This window comes from Carassius carassius, chromosome 15, assembly GCF_963082965.1.
Source record: "Carassius carassius chromosome 15, fCarCar2.1, whole genome shotgun sequence".
Lineage (NCBI taxonomy): Eukaryota > Metazoa > Chordata > Actinopteri > Cypriniformes > Cyprinidae > Carassius > Carassius carassius.
This window is the reverse complement of record NC_081769.1, coordinates 30,912,975-30,933,619: the sequence shown is the minus strand read 5'-3', so window position 1 is coordinate 30,933,619 and position 20,645 is coordinate 30,912,975. Positions and strand designations below refer to the sequence as shown.

At 36.4% G+C, this 20,645-nt stretch overlaps 1 protein-coding gene across 1 annotated transcript in view; it reads right to left on the bottom strand.

The window, feature by feature from the left end:
* LOC132158880 (thrombospondin type-1 domain-containing protein 7A-like) overlaps positions 1-20,645 on the bottom strand; it is a 132,724-nt gene that overhangs the window by 72,858 nt on the left and 39,221 nt on the right. The window contains exons 2-4 of the mRNA XM_059568492.1: positions 14,304-15,147; positions 6,404-6,652; positions 3,285-3,466 (exon numbers count right to left, since the gene is read on the bottom strand). Coding sequence (XP_059424475.1) covers positions 3,285-3,466; positions 6,404-6,652; positions 14,304-15,147 — 1,275 coding nt within the window. The remainder of the gene's footprint in view (positions 1-3,284; positions 3,467-6,403; positions 6,653-14,303; positions 15,148-20,645) is intronic.

Below are 20,645 nucleotides of genomic sequence, written 5' to 3'. Positions count from 1 at the left end.
TCAAAACAACACAAAGCATTTTGAATTATCTGACAATGTTTTTACAATTTGATAAGTGACAGAAAAATGTTCAGTTAATGCAACCTCTGGTTATATCATTTATCAGCAGGGCCAAACTGCTCATGATAACCAGCCAAACCCATTGGTTTGTAAAGCCATAAATGAATCACATCTGTCACATTCGGTTCTCCTATAAAGCAGTCATTTGTTTCATAGTAGACTCCAAATATAGCTCTGTCCAATCGAATGTCATGGCAGTTTATTCAGTGTACATCGCCTCCATTGACTTTCATTCAGACAGTAATGTGATAATGTGAGGTATAAGCTGCTTTTACTTGCACCCAGATCTCAGCCAGTCAAAAGCCGCAGGATTCCTCCTACACTCTCAAAATCAAGCTTCTTCAATCGATTTTTGCAGCACTTCAGTAAAGAAATCTCTTCTCATCAAGAATCATGTTCATTTTCTCCATCATATGGAACTCAAGGATTCGCTATATGGCATTACATTAATCTTAAAGATTCTCTTACAGCATCATATGGGCTTTGAAATTATTATCTTATGGAATCTAATGGAACTTATAAATATTCACGTATGACATCATAAGGAATTTACAATGATTCTCCTATATATCAAAGGGAAATTAAATAACCTTAAGGCATCATTTGAAGTTTATACGCAGTGTCTTATGGAATTAAATGGAACTCAAAGATTATGGAGTCATGAAATTTACAGTAGAAAGTTTCTGTTATAGAATTATTTATAATATTAAACTTAAACATGGAGCCAAATTTAACTTATAGATTCACTTGTGGAATGATACGAAACTTACAAAGATTCTCTTGTGGATTCAAATGATCAAATTAAATTTATAAAGATTAGCTAATGACTTCATATGAAACTTATATTCTCCTATGGAATCAAATAAAAATGATAAAGATTTGCTTTTGACATCATATGAAACTTTTACAGAGTCTTTTAAGGAAATCATACGGAACTTATTTATACGGAATTGTATTTTAGAATCAAATAGAAATGGCACAGATTCACTAATAGCATCACATGAATCACATGATCACACTAATAAAGATTCACTTATGGAGTCAAGAAATTTACAGTATAAAGATTATGTTATGAAACTTGATTCTCTTACAGAACAAAATGGAACTTATAATGATTCAAATGTGGCATCATATTAAATTTATAACACTTATAATATTAAACTTATATGGCACCAAATTAAACTTAAACATTCACTTATGGAATCATATGGAACTTACAAAGATTCTCTTGTAGATTCAAATGGAACATATGAAGATCCTCTTATGGAATCAAATGGAATTTATATTTATAAAATAATTTATATAAAGATTCTCTTTTTAATTCATATGAAATGAATATTCTCTTATGGAATCAAATGGAAATTATAAAGATTCACTTATGACATCATATGAAACTTTTAAAGAGTGTTTTATGCAATCATATGGAACTTTAAAATATATATATATTTTAGAATCAAATAGAAATGGACACAGATTCACTTATGGCATCATATGAAACTTATAAAGATTCTCTTATGAAATCAATTGGGAATGATAAAGATTTTCCGAAGGCTTAATTGGAAACCTATTAAGATTATTTTTTGGACCAAAGTGAAAATTCAAATTTTCTTATGACATCATATTTAATATTTAAAGGCTCCTATATGGAATCAAATTGGATGTTCTCCTATGTCATCAAATCCTTTTGGAAACACTTGGTTTTGAGAAAGTGAAGCCAGCTGTGGGGAATATCGTTCTGTTTGTGCTGTGAGTGTTGTGTTCTTAGAAGGAAATGTAAATGAGCATCACTTCCAGAAAGATTTGATGAAGGTTTCATCACATCAAAGAATCTTGAAGCTGACAACATCCTCCCAGGGCGAGAACATCACGACTCCATCAGTTGACTATTTTTCTCTTTAACTTTCTGCACTGTCTGCGTTCATGTATCTGCTGTTGGCAGAGCAGATTAGCCCCCAGTGAAGCGAGTCGTCTCCTGCACCACGCTGATAAGGACACAGATTTCCCAGCATACGCAGCTCCACCAGTGGTCTGTTCTAATAGTGCTTCTTTAACTGGAGCTTTTCATGCAGTCAGCGCTCATCTGCTCTAATGTTCGGAGACATGTGCGTTACGATAAGTTTCAGTGTGCTCACCCTACAGTTCTGAGCATCAAAAGAGCAAGCAGGAGGGAGAAAGATAAAAAAAAGAAGGTATTTTCTATGAAGACGGGTGGGCCATTAATTGAGAGATGTTGTGTGTGTGTGTGTGTGTGTGTGTGTGTGTGTGTGTGTAGCATGCAAAGAAATGCTGATGTAATATATACAGTAGAGTAAGAAATTTGTTTTAAGAGATGGACAAGGAAAAAGCAAGGAAAGAGGAGAAGCATGATGAACAGATCCAAGTATTTTAGGATTTACATTGTTCTGAGAGATACAAAATTCTTTTGCAAAGCAACATATAAATCACAAAATGTTATTTCATTATAATAGACACTTTGTAATAAATAAATAATTGATTCACTGTCTTTTCTCATAATAAACTGTTTTCAATTTCAGCATCACATGGAACTCTTCAATGGCATTAATAAACTTAAGGTTTCTCTTATGGAGTCCAATGAAACAAAGATTTTATTTATGACATGTTAAGGAACAAAGATTTTGTCATCATATCAAATGGAAACAGTAAAGATTTGTTTAGTGAATCTAATGGAACTTAAAAAGATTATATTTTAGAATCAGCTTGAACTTATAAAGATTCACTTATGGAATTGTATGAAACTTATAAAGATTCACTTACAGTATCATACGAAACTCAAAGACTTTTGTAGAATCATATGAATCAAAGATTCCCTCTTAGCATAAAAAAGAACTAAATATAAATATAAATATATTTTAGATTTTTTCTTATGGAACCAAATGGAATTTAAAAAGATTTGCTTCTGGCATCATATGAATTTTATAAATATTCTCTTAAGGAATCATGTGAAACTTAAAAAGATTTGGAGAAGTCAGTGAGTGAGTGAGTGAGTGTGAGTGACTGAGTAAAATCAATCAATCAATCAATCAATCAATCTTTATCACAGCTCAGGATAGTCACTTTAGTGAAGGGTTTGGGACTGAACACATTTTTGTTGTGCTATCAGCCAATCATGCAGTTTTTCAGGTGACTCGCGCAAAAGTTTGTCCAGAACTGAATGTCTAAGTAAAAATTCTGATTACTATACACTGTCAAGCAGATACCTGTACCTTGTTTGTCTTTGTTGTTATTGATGTAGCTGAGCAGTTCTGCGTTGGCTTGGGCGCAGTACACTTCTCTGCTCTGAACACCTCCGCCACACAAACCCGTCTGATTCCCACGCCGCCGGTCCTGCTGGCTGAGCAGCGCGTCAACACGACACTCGCTCCATTCAGTGCTCCGCCAGGCATAACTGAAATCAACATCAAATACAGGCTATTAAGTTCTGAACCTGTTCTTTGGATCAACCATACTGTTGTAATAAACCTTTAGAAACATTTACAAACAACAATGTCATTCCATTTGGATTGTGTGTCACGGTCATGTAAATTTTAATGTTAAAAATGATAAACCAAGAGTATCCAAACAAAACAAACAATAAAATGGATCTTGGAAGATTTTGATAATAAATGTCTGATATCACAATAAATAAACTTAAATGCATTTTAATTCTTCTGCTTAAAACTGCAATAAAGATAGCAGTTCAGTAGCCTGTTTACCTACAAATTCAGGAATTTATTTGGAAAATAAAAGCATTTTGACTGGCGGATGGAAGGGCGGATGGAAGGATGGACAGATATATATAAGTAGACAGGTAGGTGGGTAGGTACATTGTTAGATAGAAGGATGAATAAGTGAATTGGTGAATGGATAAAGTTAGATAAGCAGTAGGATGGATGGATTGTAGGTAGGTTGTTGGATAGATGGATGGATCAATGAGTGAATTGGTGAATGATAGGAAGGTAGATAAGTAGATGGATAGGTAGGCTGGTGGAGGGATGGCTGGCTGGATGGATAATAGGTTTGTGGATGGATGGATAGATGGATGGATAACAGGTAGGTGAATGAATGGATGGATGGATAGGTAAGTAGATTTATTGGTTGGAAGGTTGCTGGATAGATGGATGGATGAATGAATGAATTGGTGAATGAGAGGAAGGTAGATAAGTAGGTGGATAGGTATGGTGGTGGGTGCGTGGGTCTTTGGATGGATGGATTGGTGCATGGGTGGATAGATCTCTTAAACCTTAAGACATATTTGATTACTGGGATATTTTATAGTCTGAAAAGATTTCAGAATCTCTAGTCAGCCTCCATTTAATCTTATTTCTGTGTTGGAAAAAAAATAGCGATATTAAAGAGATGTCATTTGTGATTTTTCTTTCCCGCTTTTGGTATAGTGTGAAACAGAATTGCGAAAATCCATTATCTTCTCGAGCTGCCTGTTCATAGTACGTGGGAGACTCAGAAAGCATTGTGTGGCCTGTGATAGCATGCCAGTGCGGGCCATCTGTGAGAGAACGAGATTAGAGCAGCGTCACCGAGCTCTTAAGATCACTTCCATTTGTCAGTGCATCTCTCTTGGCTCAGGAGCAGAGAGCAGCCTGATCCGTCTCACCCCGTCTCCATATGCTCATGTGCTGACTCTCACTGGCACCACCGCTCACGCAGAGCAGGGGTCAAGAGGCTCCCGGCAAGGCCTCCCGCTCCACGCCGGCAATTCTCCATGAAGAGCAGAAAGCACTACTGTTTGTCATGCTGAGACGTGACTTCTGGGTTGTTGTTTTTTTGCGCTTGTTTCATGTACATGCCCGCAGGATAGGAAAATCCCAAATGAGATCTCGTTAACATCTCAATTGCTTCTCCTTGACAACAGAAGATTAAATTGATTGCAAATTAGCTTAGAGTGTTTCCCAGTTACACAGTTCTCCTGCAGCATGTTATTCTTCTAGAGATTCAAAGGAGATCTCGTCAATGTTTCCAACTATGCTCAGATTTGTTAAGAAAACAATAAGAGATTTCAATATAAATTCAAATGCAATCAGACCAAAAATACTATATACTAAATACTATAGTTTTTAATTTCAGTAATTTTGTTGTGTTTTGTCATTTTGCTTACAAATTTTTTTATCATAATTTTTTTATGAATGTTTTAAATGTTCTTCAAGTGAAAATAAATACAAATGTAAATTTAAAATGTAATTTAATTTAATTCAAGTTCTGAAAGATTTTCCAGTGTGCCTAGGTTGTTCGTTTTATTGCTCTGTACGTTTACTGTATGTCAACAACTGTCTTAATTTGTTTCTACTCTGACTTTACGAAAGGAGAATCTTATGAAACTGTTGAAACTGCAATGACAGGCTTACTAGGAACCACAATTTATCGTTTGAATTACGAAAGAGAAACTTCTGAGCAACAATGTTTCCTTTGGGGTTGACACATAATGAGATATGACAAGATGACATCAATTTGTTGGTGTAACTCTCATAATATCATCACTCCAATGATGTGATGCAGTTTCACACACAAAACCTTGAAAATGCAAACCTTTGATACCAAACAGAGATATAACTGTCATGTCTAAATAAGAAAGTGTTATATCTGCAACTCAAAAGCACTCACTCAAACTGACTGTATGAAATCAAGATTTTTTTTTTTATAGTCTGACCCTGTCGAGCCACTGGTTCATGTTTTACTCGCCCTGCCAACATTTTTACTAACCCTGCAGCAAAAATAAATAATAAAATAACATGCATATTTTTATACCAGTCAATCTCTACATTTGCAGTCTGACTAACCAGCTCTTTCCAATGAAAACAGTAATACTGTGAAATATTATTACAAATTTAAAATACCTGTTTTATATTACAGTATATTTTAAAATGTAATTTATATTACTTTATTTAAAGCTGAGTTTTCAGCATCATTAGTCCAGTCTTCAATGTCACATTTTTGTCAATGTTGAAAATAGTTGCTATGGTTAATATTTGGTTGGAAACCATGATAGTATTTGTTTTCCAGGATTATTTGATGAATACAAAAACAAAAAACAAAACAAAAAAAAACACATTTATTTGAAATAAAAATCTTTATAAAATCTTTATACATTTTTCTTTACAAAAAGTATTCCTACTGACACCTTATTGAACAGTAGTGTGTGTAGTATGCCTATACGTGTAGAAAATATATCAGTGTCTAATAGATATGTATTGAATACTGGAAAATTACACTTAAATTTTGGTCTAGTATAGCATGAGATGCAACCAGGGAATTTTCAAGGCTTGAAAAAAAACACATATTTGATGAACAAATGTATAATGTAGTGAAAACATGTTTCTGCTGTGCTTACGTAGCGCAGGGTGGAACCCCGTCCCCTTCAGGTTCACAGGCCTGGCTCTCCTCCAGCAGGGGACACTCGGACCCTCCTCCGGTAGGAAGTCCCATCAGCTGTCTGCTGCGGGAGCGGGAGCCCTGAGGAACACTGGGGTCCAAGCAGGTCTTTGAGCAGGAGCCCCACGGGCTCCATTCACTGACCACACAGTCTTTGGGCATCAGACAGGACAGGTACGTCTCCGGCAGACTCCAGTGGGGACACTGACTGATACAGGACAGACAAGTAGAAGGACTGGTCCGTTAACATGACAATATAACAATTTTAGAGTTATCAAGTAGTTTTGTTCAGTTTCAGTTGAAGTATTAAAATAACTAAAACTAAATAACCTAAAAACTAAAATGTAACAAAAACTACAGACATTTTAAAAAAGACACACAAAATGACTGAATCTTTGACCAAAATTAAAATGAAAACAGAAAATATAAAAAATTAAATATATAACAGTATATCAAAAAAAAATGTTGAAAAATTAAATAATTGTTTCTTCAGTAGAAATATTTGTTTATTGGAGTGTTATGCAAGAGTTATACCAAAAATGACATAAACATAAATATTATAATATACATTTTTAATTCATAAACTATTTTAAAGTAGATTTTTGCAATTTGTTTTTTGTAAACAAATTATTACAAAAATTCAATAAAATTAAATATGGCCAATACTAAATTAAATTAAATTAAATTAAATTAAATTAAATTAAATTAAATTAAATTAAATTAAATTAAATTAAATTAAATTAAATTAAATTAAATTAAATTAAATTAAATTAAATTAAATTAAATTAAATTAAATTAAATTAAATTAAAAACACAAATAACAAAACTTCCAGGGGCTCAACTGACAAATAAAAAGCTGAGAACCCCTGATACCATCACATTACAGTATCACCGCAGTTTTTTGTCTTTTAATACATTAATCACATGCTTTTGTTAACAAACTCAAATCGCAGCTGAACAGCTTTTGTAATTGTTTCAGTGGCCGCTAACTTAATGCTGATCAGTGTGAATGCACCAATTTCTCTTAGTCTCTCATTTTCTCTGTAGGAAATGCAGCTGACTTGCTATTACAGCTAATCACAGGCTGCTTCCTTTCCAGCGTAGCTTCATTTAGCAACCGCTCATTTAGGTGCCGCGGCTGCCAAACTCACCTCAGGGCAGCACGGACTCTTAAACACATAAACTTCAAAGCTGGCACTGTTTTCCACCCACTTTAAACCCAGATTAAGACGTCTCGAAACCATTTAAAAATCTGGCAACATCATGACACCATATTGCAGCACAATAACTCTTCCTGAGGTCTAAAAACGATAGTAGCCATAGGTAAACTGTATTTGGCAGAAAAAGAGAGCATGTCTGTTGCTGGAATAGCAATCGTGTGCTATAAAATAAATGGGGCTATTATCAAGATTGTGACTAGGGCTGGGCAAAATTAAATGAATTAACCAAGCCAAGGAAAAAAAGATAAAAAGAAGTTACAAAATGGTCACCCTAAAAGTACAAAATAGTACCATTTGAAAGGAATTTTTTTTTTTTTTTTTTTTTTTTTAATGAACATCAGTGCTCATTTATATTTACCAGAGTAACCAGGCATGCCTGAAATCAGTGGCAATATTTTTTAAAAAATTATAAATATTTAAAAAACGTCTACGTTATGTATGGTAACCCTCGTTCCCTGTAGGATGACCAACGAATATGGGACATCGCTTCGATAGACCAATCTACTTAGAGTTTAAACTAAACAAGCCAATGCACGTTGGCATGCAATTATTGCATCCAGTTTCCGCTGATCACAGGGTGAGTATAATAAGGCAGCAGGTGCAATGCATACCAGGTTTTCGCTGAGGAGCCGAGCCGGTGACCCGGTGGCCCAGCGGTGGTACAGCAACCATGGCGATGAAATTGGGATCCCTACCGAAGCGCCATGGGTGCTGCCCCTTCCAGTGCCCTGTGCGAGCCGCCTGTGCCCCTATTAGGTGTAGGCCGGGGCTCGGTACAAATAGGTCCACTCACCATTGTCAAAGCACTACCTCACTGGGTGAGATTGGATAACACTGGGGAAACATACGCGTTCCGCTTGGAACAGGGACACTATGGAAGCCCCATCCTTCCCGAAGGAGTTTTCAGGGGGAAATACACATATAGCATCCATTTAAATGTATATGGAGAAATTAGAGGTGATTAAAACCCTCTTAGAAAGGCAGAAGTCTGCCGGGGAAACAAGGGCTCTAAAGCTATACCATGGACTATACACATATGAGTACCCTCAGTGAGGGTCAGTGAGGGATGAGTGAGGTCCGGTGCTTGGCCGTCCGCAACTCTCTGTGCCCTCCTGGGACCCAGAGATAGAGAAAACTGCTCTCTCATCGAGATTTCCAAATTCTCCACCTGGCCCTCCTCCAGGGGAGGGAGAGGTGCTTTCACCATCCACCAGCGGACGCAGAGGATAGCCCTCGGCGACGAGCAGGCTGGGGCACTGCGGCCGGCGGATGGGTGGATGCAGCAGCTGCCCGCCGGGGATGGATGTGTCGGATCGCCTCAGTCTGCTTCTGGGCAGCCGAGAACTGCTGGGCAAAGCTCTTGACTGTAATCCCTTAAACCACCTGCACTACTGCCGGAAGTGGTTCTCGTCTGTCGGCTACCAGAACGACCCCCAGATTGTGGCAGCGGCAACGGGACTCAGCCCCCTGAAGGTAGCAGAGCCTGGTTCGCAGCTCCGAGATGGTCATCTTCCCGCAGTGGGGACTCATCCATGAAAGCCACCTCAGTGTGCTCGATGCCCAGACAAGTGAGGCAGTGATCGTGACCATCACCCTTTGCCAGGTAACAACCACACCCAGAGACGCACGGGTAAAATGGCATTCTTATAAGGATGATCCGTCATCTTTACAAAGACGCACCCTTGAAGCTCTTCTAGAGAAATTTGTTCTTTAGGAAATGCTCTTTTAGTGCTGAGGCGCACAGGGGGATTGGGCGCTTGCAACATGACAGGGGGTAGTGCAGCCTGAAGTGCGCAACTCACTCAACACAGGAACAACCACCGCTGAAGCGCCGTCTCACCAACACACAAAGCCTCACAGCAGACACAGTTGAGCAGAACGATACTAACGCTGACGTAGAGAGTGACCGACTGAAAGGGAAATATATTTATATACAATATTTAAAATTATAATTTTTTATATATATATTTTACAAACAATGTAATTTTAATAAAATGTTAAAATAGACATTTAAACAATGTTTTAAAACTTTTGTTGTTATATGGGGAAGTCTTGGCCTAGTGGTTATAGAGTTTGACTCCTAACCCTAGGGTTGTGGGTTTGAATCTCGGGCTGGCAATACCACGACTGAGGTGCCCTTGAGCAAGGCACTGAACCCCCAACTGCTCCCCGGGCGCCGCAGCATAAATGGATGCCCACTACTCCAGGGGTGTCCTCACTGCTGTGTGTGTGCACTTTGGATGGGTTAAATGCAGAGCACAAAGACTTGGGTCACCAGACTTGGCTGAATGTCATGTCACTTTAAATATAAAAAACAGATGTTTTAAAACTTTTGTTGTTATATATATATATATATATATATATATATATATATATATATATATATATATATATATATAAACAGATTTCTGATCTGGTGATGTTTTTATGGATTTTTAAAATGGAATTTATTAAATTTGTATTTATTTATTTATTTATGAGAATTAATTATGGTGATATTAATAATACATAAAAGTGATGTTTATTAATTAATTAATAAATTAAAAGGACAGTGGCATATTTATTGTATTTATTAAATTATAAATATGCACTTTTTACAATTGGAACTGATTAACAGAAATAAATCACACATATCAATGCCATGTTTGCTAAAGTTTAAATTACACATGAAAAAAGCTTCCATAATGTGATGTATATAACAGGATATTAAACAAGAAAAGAAATCTGTGGCAGATTTGACTTTTCCCGAGTGTCAAATTGGTTTCAAGCAGTGTTGTTCTGCTGAAATATGCTTTGCTGTACCTCAAACTTCCAAATATTACATTGTTTTTATGCACTGTGTTGCATATTCTTGGTAAGCCGTTATTTACAGCTGCTCGATGGAATGAGGACACCATCATTTCCATTTAAATGAGAATGATGTTTCTCCTTTAATGTAAGAATAACTCAATTGTGGAAATTCAGGAGAGCTTCACTGCGGCAACAGGAGCTTTATGAAGAAGTCCATCAAATCCTAAATAAAATTAGCAGGAAATACTCAATTAAACAATGCTATTGTATGCATAACACTGAGCAAAGGCATATGATTTACGGTCTTTGGTTTTCTAGAGCTTGTGTAAAGCCACAAACACAGATGATATCTCTGGCAAAATATTACAAAGTACTGCTGGGTTTACTATACTGACAAAAGCAAAGTAAAGAAACAGAATGAGAATGGTGTGAACTGTTTGTTTGTGATGGTCCACTGGCTGATCACAGAAAAACGTATTTTTCACTTTCTTGAAGAAACAAAACAGCTATAAATATTTCAGGAGCAAAGAGAAGATAAATATTTATTCTCCTGGAGGTATGATGGTTATTTAGCAAATCCATACATTACATATGCATAAATGGCTGGGGTTTATTTGTAGAATAGCCAAAAAAACTTTGTATGGGTCAAAATTATTGGTTTTATGTAGAATATTAAGTAAAGATCATGTTCCATGAAAATATTTTGTAAATTTCCTACCATAAATATATCAAAACTTAATTTTTGATTAGTAATATGCATTGCTACGAATTAATCTGGACAAATTTAAAGGTGATTTTCTCAGTATTTAGATTTTTGCACCCTCAGATTCCAGATGTTCAAATTGTTGTATCTAGGCCAAAAATTGTCCGATCCTAATAAACAATAAATCAATGGAAAGTTTATTTATTGATGTATAAATCTCAGTTTGGTTTTGTGGTCCAGAGTAAAATTACCGTTCAAAATTGTGGGGTCAGTAAAATTATTTAATTTTTTAAAGAAATTAGTAATTTTATTTAGCAAGGATGCATTAAATAAATAGAAAAGTGATGTTTACAATGATACAAAAAAAAAAAAAAATCAGATAAACGGTGATCTTTTTAACTTTCTATTCAAAGAATCCAAAAAATAAAATATCATGGTTTCTACAAAAATAACAAGCAAAACAACTGTTTCGAACATTGATAATAATAAATGTTTCTTGAGCAGCATACAGTATTAGAATGATGTCTGAAGGATCATGTGACACTGAAGACAAATCTGCTTTGAATCACAGAAATAAAGTACATTTTACAATATATTCAAACAGAAAACATCTCACTTAAATTATAACAATATTAAATGTTTTAACTTCATTTTTAATCAAATAAACACAGCCTTGATGAGCATAAATGACTTTAATATGTTTAAAAAAAAAATGTTGAATGGTGTATGTGACTTTGTGTATTATATGTGACTTTGCTGGGTTGCTTTAACCTTGATGTTGGCTATTGAACTGTTTCCATGAACTTAACTTTACCTGCAGATTCCTCAGGCAGAAACGCTCTGAATGTTTTCCTTTCAACTGTTTCCATATTCCTGAGCTCGAACGAATATCAAAGGCTAAACACTGTACGCCTGAGATACACAGACTATAAGGCTGCACCCAAAACTTTTCAAATAACTACAAAACTCTTGAACATTTAATACTCGGTGGAAAGTGCTGGCACAGATTCCTGCCGTGTCACACAATCTGCTGCTGGGGAATATACAGTTGTCATTTCTGCCATTGAAAATAGACATCAAGCGTGGGAGAGCTTTGACAGCACAGTGGAGACCCAGACGAGTCATGCAGCCGTCATCCACTTACTGTCAGCGGCTGACGGAGAGCAGAAATACGCCGGGATCCCTAGTTTTCACACTCATTTAACCGTTATTAGCCTGAATCCATTAGTGCTACAACAAAAGAGATGCAGCTCAGGAGAAACTAATACTTAAAAGAGTATCTTTTAACACAAACAGAAAAATGACCAGGGTTTTTTTTATATTAACGGACAAAGTGAGAAAGCCTCAAGCACAATATAAGCACATTTAAGCTAAAACTGCTCAGCCTTTGTATGACAAACTTTTATGGGTAATATTTTACAAGTAAACAATAATATCCTTCTTAAACTTTGAATATGTGAGTGTGTGCGTATCAAATCATTTTGAATTATAATTTTTAAAAATAAAATTATTGTTATTTTTTTATAAAAAAAAGGGCAGTTGTAATCAATAACAATAAATGCTAAAGATTACTAATAATTAATTAATATGATGAATTAATATTGACTTTTAGTTATATTTATTACTTATAAATATCTATATTGAGTTGCACCACAAGACATTTTACATCCTAAATGAATGAAAAGAAAACATAAAAATAAATGTTTAGAAATCCAATATGAAAAACATGCTCATCGTAGAAGAGGTGAATCCAAGTCATTGCACAAATTGCATTTTTAATGCATTTTTAAATAAATGAATATATATGTTAATTATTATTTAGATAATTGATTAAATATAGTAATATTAATATAATGATATTTATTAATTCATAAACTCTTTAAGTTTTGGGGAGTCGCACCACATAACATTTTACATCCTAAACTAACAAAAAGGAAAATAAATATAAAAATGGATATTAACAATTCTAACATGCTCATCATAGAAGAGGTGTCTCCTAGGTATTGTACAAATTGCATTGTTTAATATATTTAAAAAAATTTGTATGAATGTTGATAAATTATAATAAAAAATATTTATTTTACAATTCTTTTCTAGTTCCCAGCATGCTTTGTGTATTGATAGACCAGGAGAATAAATGTTGAAGTTAAGTGCTGTTTAATGTGTTTTTGCTAAAGGGAAAGACATATTAAAGTTTGTTGGTTAGTTATTTTTGACATTTAAAAGAGTTTATGTTTATGATTATATCTGAGGTTACCATTATGGTGAAGTATAGACTTTGTGGTTAGGGTATAGGCCACATGAGCTGTAACTATACTAATGTCATGAGAACATTTTTTCTTGTTCATTACTTGCATGCTACAAAAATTGTACTTAGTGTTATGTTGTACTAAAAAAGTGTTATGCTGGCTGTTACATTTTCATAAGAATAAATATGAGAATCAAAAGGAAAAAAAAAAATCAGTTTGAGAGCCAGCACATGATTTAAACAGTTTATACTATCAGCATTTCTACCCTTCACAATCAAACTATCATAAAACATTTACATGTGTGTATGACACCTATTGACAACCTAAGCTCAAGCTCTACTCTTTACCACAATGGTAACCAAAAAACAAAACAAAAAACATCCTTTTATGTTGTCTGAAGTCTTTTAAATGTTCAAAATAACTAAACATTAAAACTCTAAAAGGCATTTCCATTTCCATTTTCATAAAAATGCATAAAACTTACGCAATTCTGCACAAAGGCACCAGTCTGAAGAGCAACAACACTGCTTGGATTAAAAAGAGTGAATTATGTTCAGGGAACATTCACAGAATATGTCCAGGGAAATTGTTGTGATCTCATTAAAATAGCATGAATTTTACTCATCAGTACATTTAACTTAGTTTAAGTTCAAATAAATCAGTTTAAATGTGTGGAAATGTGTGTCATAATTTTATTAAGTTAGACCAACAAGCTATTTTTTGAGTGCAGTAAAGTATTTAAGAAATGATTAAATAGAAAAAAAAAGATCTAGTCGTTGACCCGTCAACTATGTTTGTCAAAATTAGTTAGTTGGTAATACAGTTCACTGAACAGATCAATCTTCCGCCCCTCACAAACTCATTGTTATTTATGTCAAATAAATTAAAGTCACTAACCTGAGTGACACCGTGCTTCCGTTTCGATGCACACACACCACTTGCCGAGACTGGTAGCCTATTTCCATATTCCAGAGGTCGTCCTCTAGTCGATTCAGCCTGTTGCGGTTCCTTTTGCTCTTGATGAGCTCGCGCATCTCCGGGTCACGGTTCCCTTTCCTCTCTTTGCCTTTCCGCCGGCGGGCTTGGCGGGCGATGCGTGAGGGGGCAGCCGAGGAGGCCGGAGGTGAAATTAAAGAAGGCAGCTTGCACTCGCTCCATCCACCCACTTTCAGACTGAACACCGTCTCTCTGCCTTCGCAGGCCCTTGGCACGCACGTCTGGAACTCCGTCAGATTGGGGCAAGGAAGCCCGCCAAACAGCGGCGGTGCCACGACGGAGCGGACGCGGTTCTGCAGACCCAGCCCGCAGGTCTTGGAGCACGTGGTCCATGGGGTGAACTCGGTCACCACACAGTCTTGAGGGCAAGGAATTAAACAGGCTTGTTCCTGTCTGGGTTTGGGCTCAAAGTACTCACAGATGGCGTGGTCCGCAGCTGAGCTGTCCGCCTTGAGCACACAGTTCACCTCCCGCATCTGGATGCCCTCTTCGCCTTGCAGACAAATGCCTGTGCGGCCGGTGCGCAGTGATATGGGAACGCACTGGTTCCACCTGCCCAGCCGCCAGTCGTACAGATCCCTGTGCCAGTCGCAGACACGGAAGCAGCTCTGTTGGTTGGCCGGCCGTGTGGACTGAAGGCAGTTGGTGTGAAGGGTGGTCCAGCCTTCCACATGAGCGCACCACACCGCCCGACTCTGACTGCCTCCTGGACCGCACTCGCTGCCCATACATCTGCCCCACGGACCTGGGGAAAACACTCCAGTTAGTCCCAGAGGAAATGCAACATAATGATGCTGCCTAATAAGATTCTTTTAAAAGTTAATGCCATAATGCAACAATAGATAGAACGACAGACAGACAGACGGATAGATGGATAGACGGATAGATGGATAGATGGATAGATAGATAGATAGATAGATATAGAAGGGCTGTGGAGTAGTAAATCTCCATGACCTGCTTTCAGATGAAATGGCATTTACTACACAGAGCCCTAGTTCACTGACAAGCTACACAATATTGCGTTCAGTATCACAGGCGACATTGAACATGATATTGCCTAATTGTCAGTGAACTACGGTTCTGTGTATTAAATGCCATTTCATCTGAAAGCAAGTGATGGAGATTTATGACAAAAACAAGCTTCCATAATTAAACATTTAAATTCAAATAAATACATCATTTTAATATATATATGAAATTAAAATGACAAATGTTTTATACACAATATTTCTGTGATTTACTTTTGAAGCTAATTAAACTGCAAAATGCAAACTCTTGTGTGAAGTGCTATTTGTAAATTGCTGCCTATGTGTGATGTTCCAAATCATTCTCTTATGAGACACCAAACCCAGTTTAGACGCTGCCTCCGAAAGCAACTGTGTATGTAGGCAACAGACAGTGAGTGTTGAAACAGAGCCAGAGTGTCAGGTTTACACACTTTGAAATTTGAATAGGTTCACTTTTGTACCTGACTGATCCTTAAGATGATAATCTGAGTGTTGGCCTAATTAACTATTTGGCTGTGAAGCAATTAGGCAATCCAAACGAATTAATCATCACTCAGTACCTGCTGCTTTGTACTACTGGCAGCGTCAAACTCTAAATAGAGAACATCATGGGCTCTAATTTTGGGATCACATCAAATACAACAAATTGTTGCCAAACATATTCTAAACAGAGTATGAATGCTTAACATCAGGCATATGAAGAAATAAAGTACCAATGACATGGAAAACTGAAAAATAAAAGCTTATGCATCACAGAATGATTTTTTTAACATGTTAAAGACAGCTTGAAAATTCCCATTTGAGGTTTAACTATTAACTTTGAGAAAATAGCTAAGAACTTATGTATCAGTAAAAATAGATATGTCTATTAGTAAGTTTCTGAATAATCAAAAAAGAAAAGAAACTTACTTACTGCAATTAAAGGTTCATTAAATTCATTTCACCTCCAAAAGCTTTTTTTATTCCTTTTTATGACAGTTGTGACTAATTACCCATTTTTCTGCCGTAATAATACATGAAATGCAAGCATATATAGCATATTGTACAGGCTGAAGAATCAGTGTTTTAACAAAAGCAGCTTAAACCAAGAATCCAGCGGGCGCAGACAGAAAAGCATGACAAATAGAGATCTGTAAAGACAACACGGACCGTGATTGTGCTTCAGGGGCTCAATCTCACAGAAAATGAGTCTTTATTACCATTAATTTTCACTGTATTACATTAGCTGTGTCACCATAACAGAGATTCCATCTCACATTCCCCACATTCAGCACCTCCCGCATGATAAATAGTGGTCCATGTAATGAGGCTAAATAATAATCCATCTCAGAAGGTTCTTTCTGCAAATGCATCGCATCAGGGCTCATTGTGTTAAAAAAGAGCAGAGAGATTTTGTAAGGCATAGTATAAAAAAGGATTTGACAAGATTTAGCCATTTTCTGACACTGGTGTGTTGATATGCATTTAGTAGTTATTGCGATGTTGGTGGTTACTTACTGACCCAAATCTGATATTCTCTTCCTTTGTTTTTTTGTTTTGCCAGTTTTAATACCTGTCAGGTAAATTACTGTAGTAAGTCTGCTTATTAACAAAAGTAATAGCACATATCCTATACAACCTGGAGTATTATTAGTTTCCATTTCAAAAATAATAATGAGGAAGAAGGACGAGTAGCTTCACAAACATTATTAATAACATTATATCATAAAACCAATTGACCAACCAGTTATTCCACCCACTCACTCGTTCTAATTAATATAATCTGATGAAGAGAGTGGGCGGCCAGGCTGTTTACTCTGCAGGTCACTATGTTTCATTCCGGCTTTTGAAAGGCAAAGAGAATGTCGCAACAGTGTCTTCTGAGTAGGCAGAAAACTGTGACACCTTCAGAGAAACCTTGATTTGGCCACATTCTAAAACATTAGAGGATAAAGAGGGTTTGGAGTTGACAAATGCATTTAACACTGAATACAGTTCCGTGTAATTAAAACTGAATATTTCTATCAATATAAGCATGACTCTTTGAGGTAGTAAAAGTCACTTACTTAACTAAATTACCAATAACATCTAAAATTTTCAAGAAAGACTAAATACGTGCTCTGAGGTGATGTTCCAGTTCTGTGTGAAGAAAAATGTAAAACTGGGCAGTTTCTGTCTTGCAATCCACTGTGAGATGAGTTTCTCAGATTGCTATTTGTGCAACATCTGAAGCTCCTTTATTTATGTAGAGCATTTCAAATCAGTCACTTTTCAGTTCCACTCCACTTAGGATGCCGTCTTAGAAGGCAGCCGTCTATGTAGGCACCAAACATGAAGGTAGCTCACTAAAAAGAGAACTACAGTGGTGTCTGCAGAGTTAAAATAAATTGTAATTTAATGCAAATAAGCAAACACTGTTCACAGAGCTAAAGAGAGACATATCACAGCATACATTTCTCCAATTATGTCACAGACTTAATGACTGTGTGATGTGCTTCCTCCAATGGTGGGAGGGAGCAGAACTGCTGTCGCTTACCAAGGCTAATCGTCTTTGGGAAAAGCAAGAATAAACACAATCCCTACACAATGGCTTCTCCGTAAACAACAAAAAATTTCACTTTTATGTCTCCGGACTCCCCCGCAGGTTCAAAAAGAGGATTTCGAGACTGTGGGGGTCTGCGAACGTGAAAAGCTGTGACATGAAAAGGTGCAGCAGGCCGTTTTGTAAAATACGTGTCTTGAGAAATTACATCTTGATTTTAGACTCCACAAATCTTAAAATTAAATAAGTTTTAAAAACGTTTATTTAAAAAAATAAGTGTTTTTTTATGTCTGTGTGTGTGTGTCAATATAAATGGAACTTCAAACGACTTTTAAAATTAAAATCAAATTCTTTTTTCCTTAATCTTCCTTGAATTTCCAGAGAAGCAACTCATTTGTGATGTAATATTCTGGTGATACTACCATCTGGCCAGACTGGGGTCATTGTGAGAGGATCAGGCCTGCAGTGGGTCAGGATTGATCAGTATCTCACACATCATTATCTCCTGTGCTCGGAGGAGATGCCAGCTGTCATGATAAAAGGTAATTCTGGCTGACAAAGTGTTGGTCCATCAGCGTCTGACAGGCGTGTGGGAAACAGAGTGCAGACAATTCAGATTGTCAGTCAAACGGACCCACAGCCCAGTTCATAGAGAGAAACATTTGATTAAAATACATCACTGCTTTTACCATTAATAACATGGATGTGATCATGAATTTGAGATAAATTGGTTAGGGATGAGAAAACTACAAAATAACCTCGATTTAATGGTGCTGCAAATGTAATGGTGCACAGAAGAGTGGCTTGTAGCCAATCAGAAACAATCTCTGTCTTTCAATCATTCTGGTGTTTGGGTTTGAGAGGGCCAGGTTTTAAAGAGAATGCATGTGAAATAGTTAAAATCACTTGCAGGGCCATTAATATAATTAATGTTTCAGCAATTTTAGCAATTACTGAAAGCAGGATTTGCTGAGATGCAACAAGCACGTCTGGTTAATAACCCACTGCACCACTAGAGACCAAAAAATGAGTTTGCTTATCTCTGACATCTCAAGTGTTTCTTCTAAACACCAAAGAGAAGAAGCTGGAAGCAAATGGCAAATGGAGACATAAAATATATTCTAAACAGGAAGTCTGTTTCTGATAGATAGACGGACGGACGGACGGACAGATGCAGAAGACGCAGCTGATACATTAAAGAACCACAACTGAGAACTCCTGAGCTCTGAATCTCTGATCAGTCTGTTGAATAAGAGCAGGCCTTCATTAACAGCTCTGTGAAGTGATGCTTTTGTCTGATGCACTCAGAAGACAACGAGTGTTTGAGCGCAGTGAACCACTACATCAGAGAGGCCAGAAAAAAACTACATGAATATCCTTAATCAAAATGTAAAAAAAGAAGAAGAAGAAAAACCTTGATTTGTATAACGCACTGAACTTGCACTAGGCATCTCTAATAATGTCTTTCAAGTCACTTTACATGAATATATTCCCCAGATCAGCTGCTCTTTGCATGTCGAAATGAAAAAAATACATACGTTTATTCATCCCTGTTCCAGTCAGCTTCAGAAGTGAGTCAATCAAATGCAAGAAAAGTGACCTCAGGCAAAGACCATTAAATTCTTACGCAAACTGTGAACTTCTTAGGACGTTCTGAAGATAAATCCAGTCATCCATGTGCCTTCAGCCTTTCAACACCCCGCTTTTGCACATTTCAAAGTAAATTTCCACCAGAGCAGTCCGATAGTGACGCTCCAAAGGCAAAACTCACACATAATGCTACAAGTTATGAAAGCCATTTTTATCCATCTTCATTTAACATGAGCTTTTGCCCTAACTAGCCACAAAGAGGGACATTTTCTACTTGACTGTCCCTTCATGCCTGCACATCTCATAACCGCATTAAACATCAAATGCACTTATTTTCAGTGTTGTCTGAAATATTTCTAGTCACATGAAAGCGGTTGCGTCACTCCTGTTTAGGATGCTGTCTTCACACTGTGGCCATTTTTCAGCACTAAAAAGCTAAAACACTCACCTGCCAGAAAAAAAAAAAAAAGATGAGGGGCAAGACTGAGAATTTACAGTAGGAAGTCTGTATTTTTCACACTTTCACATCCAATATTTCCTGATCGGCACTCCAGCAGTAAAATATCAAAAGGTCAGCGCATAGCATTTCGTCTGTGTGTGCTCGGCAGGGTTGTAATAAAGGGTCGAGCTCCTAGGAAGTGAGCACCATGGGAGAACATCATAATGCAGTTTTACTAGCTGTATGATAAAGAAGGGGTTTTCAAACCTTTACTACAATATAAACCAGCTATATATTTTCATATTGTATACTGCTGAAGTTACGCGAAACTCTAAAGAACAATCATATCTGTACCCAGCATAAAAGAAATGTAAATCATTTTTGCAGTATTCAAAGGAAGCTTTCCAGAAAATGTAAAAAAAACCATATATTATTAATAATTTTTATAAAAGAACTAAGGCTTCATCTATTTGATCAGTAAAACCAGTAATATTGTGAAATATTATTACAATTAAATAACAGTTTTTTTTATTTGAATATATTTCAAAATGCAATTTATTACCGTGATAAAAAGCTGAATTTTCAGTATTTGCTGCTCAAGAAACATTTCTGACTATCAATGCTGATAACAGTTGAGTTGCTTACATATATGCTTATAATATTGCTTAGAATATATTTTTGGAAAT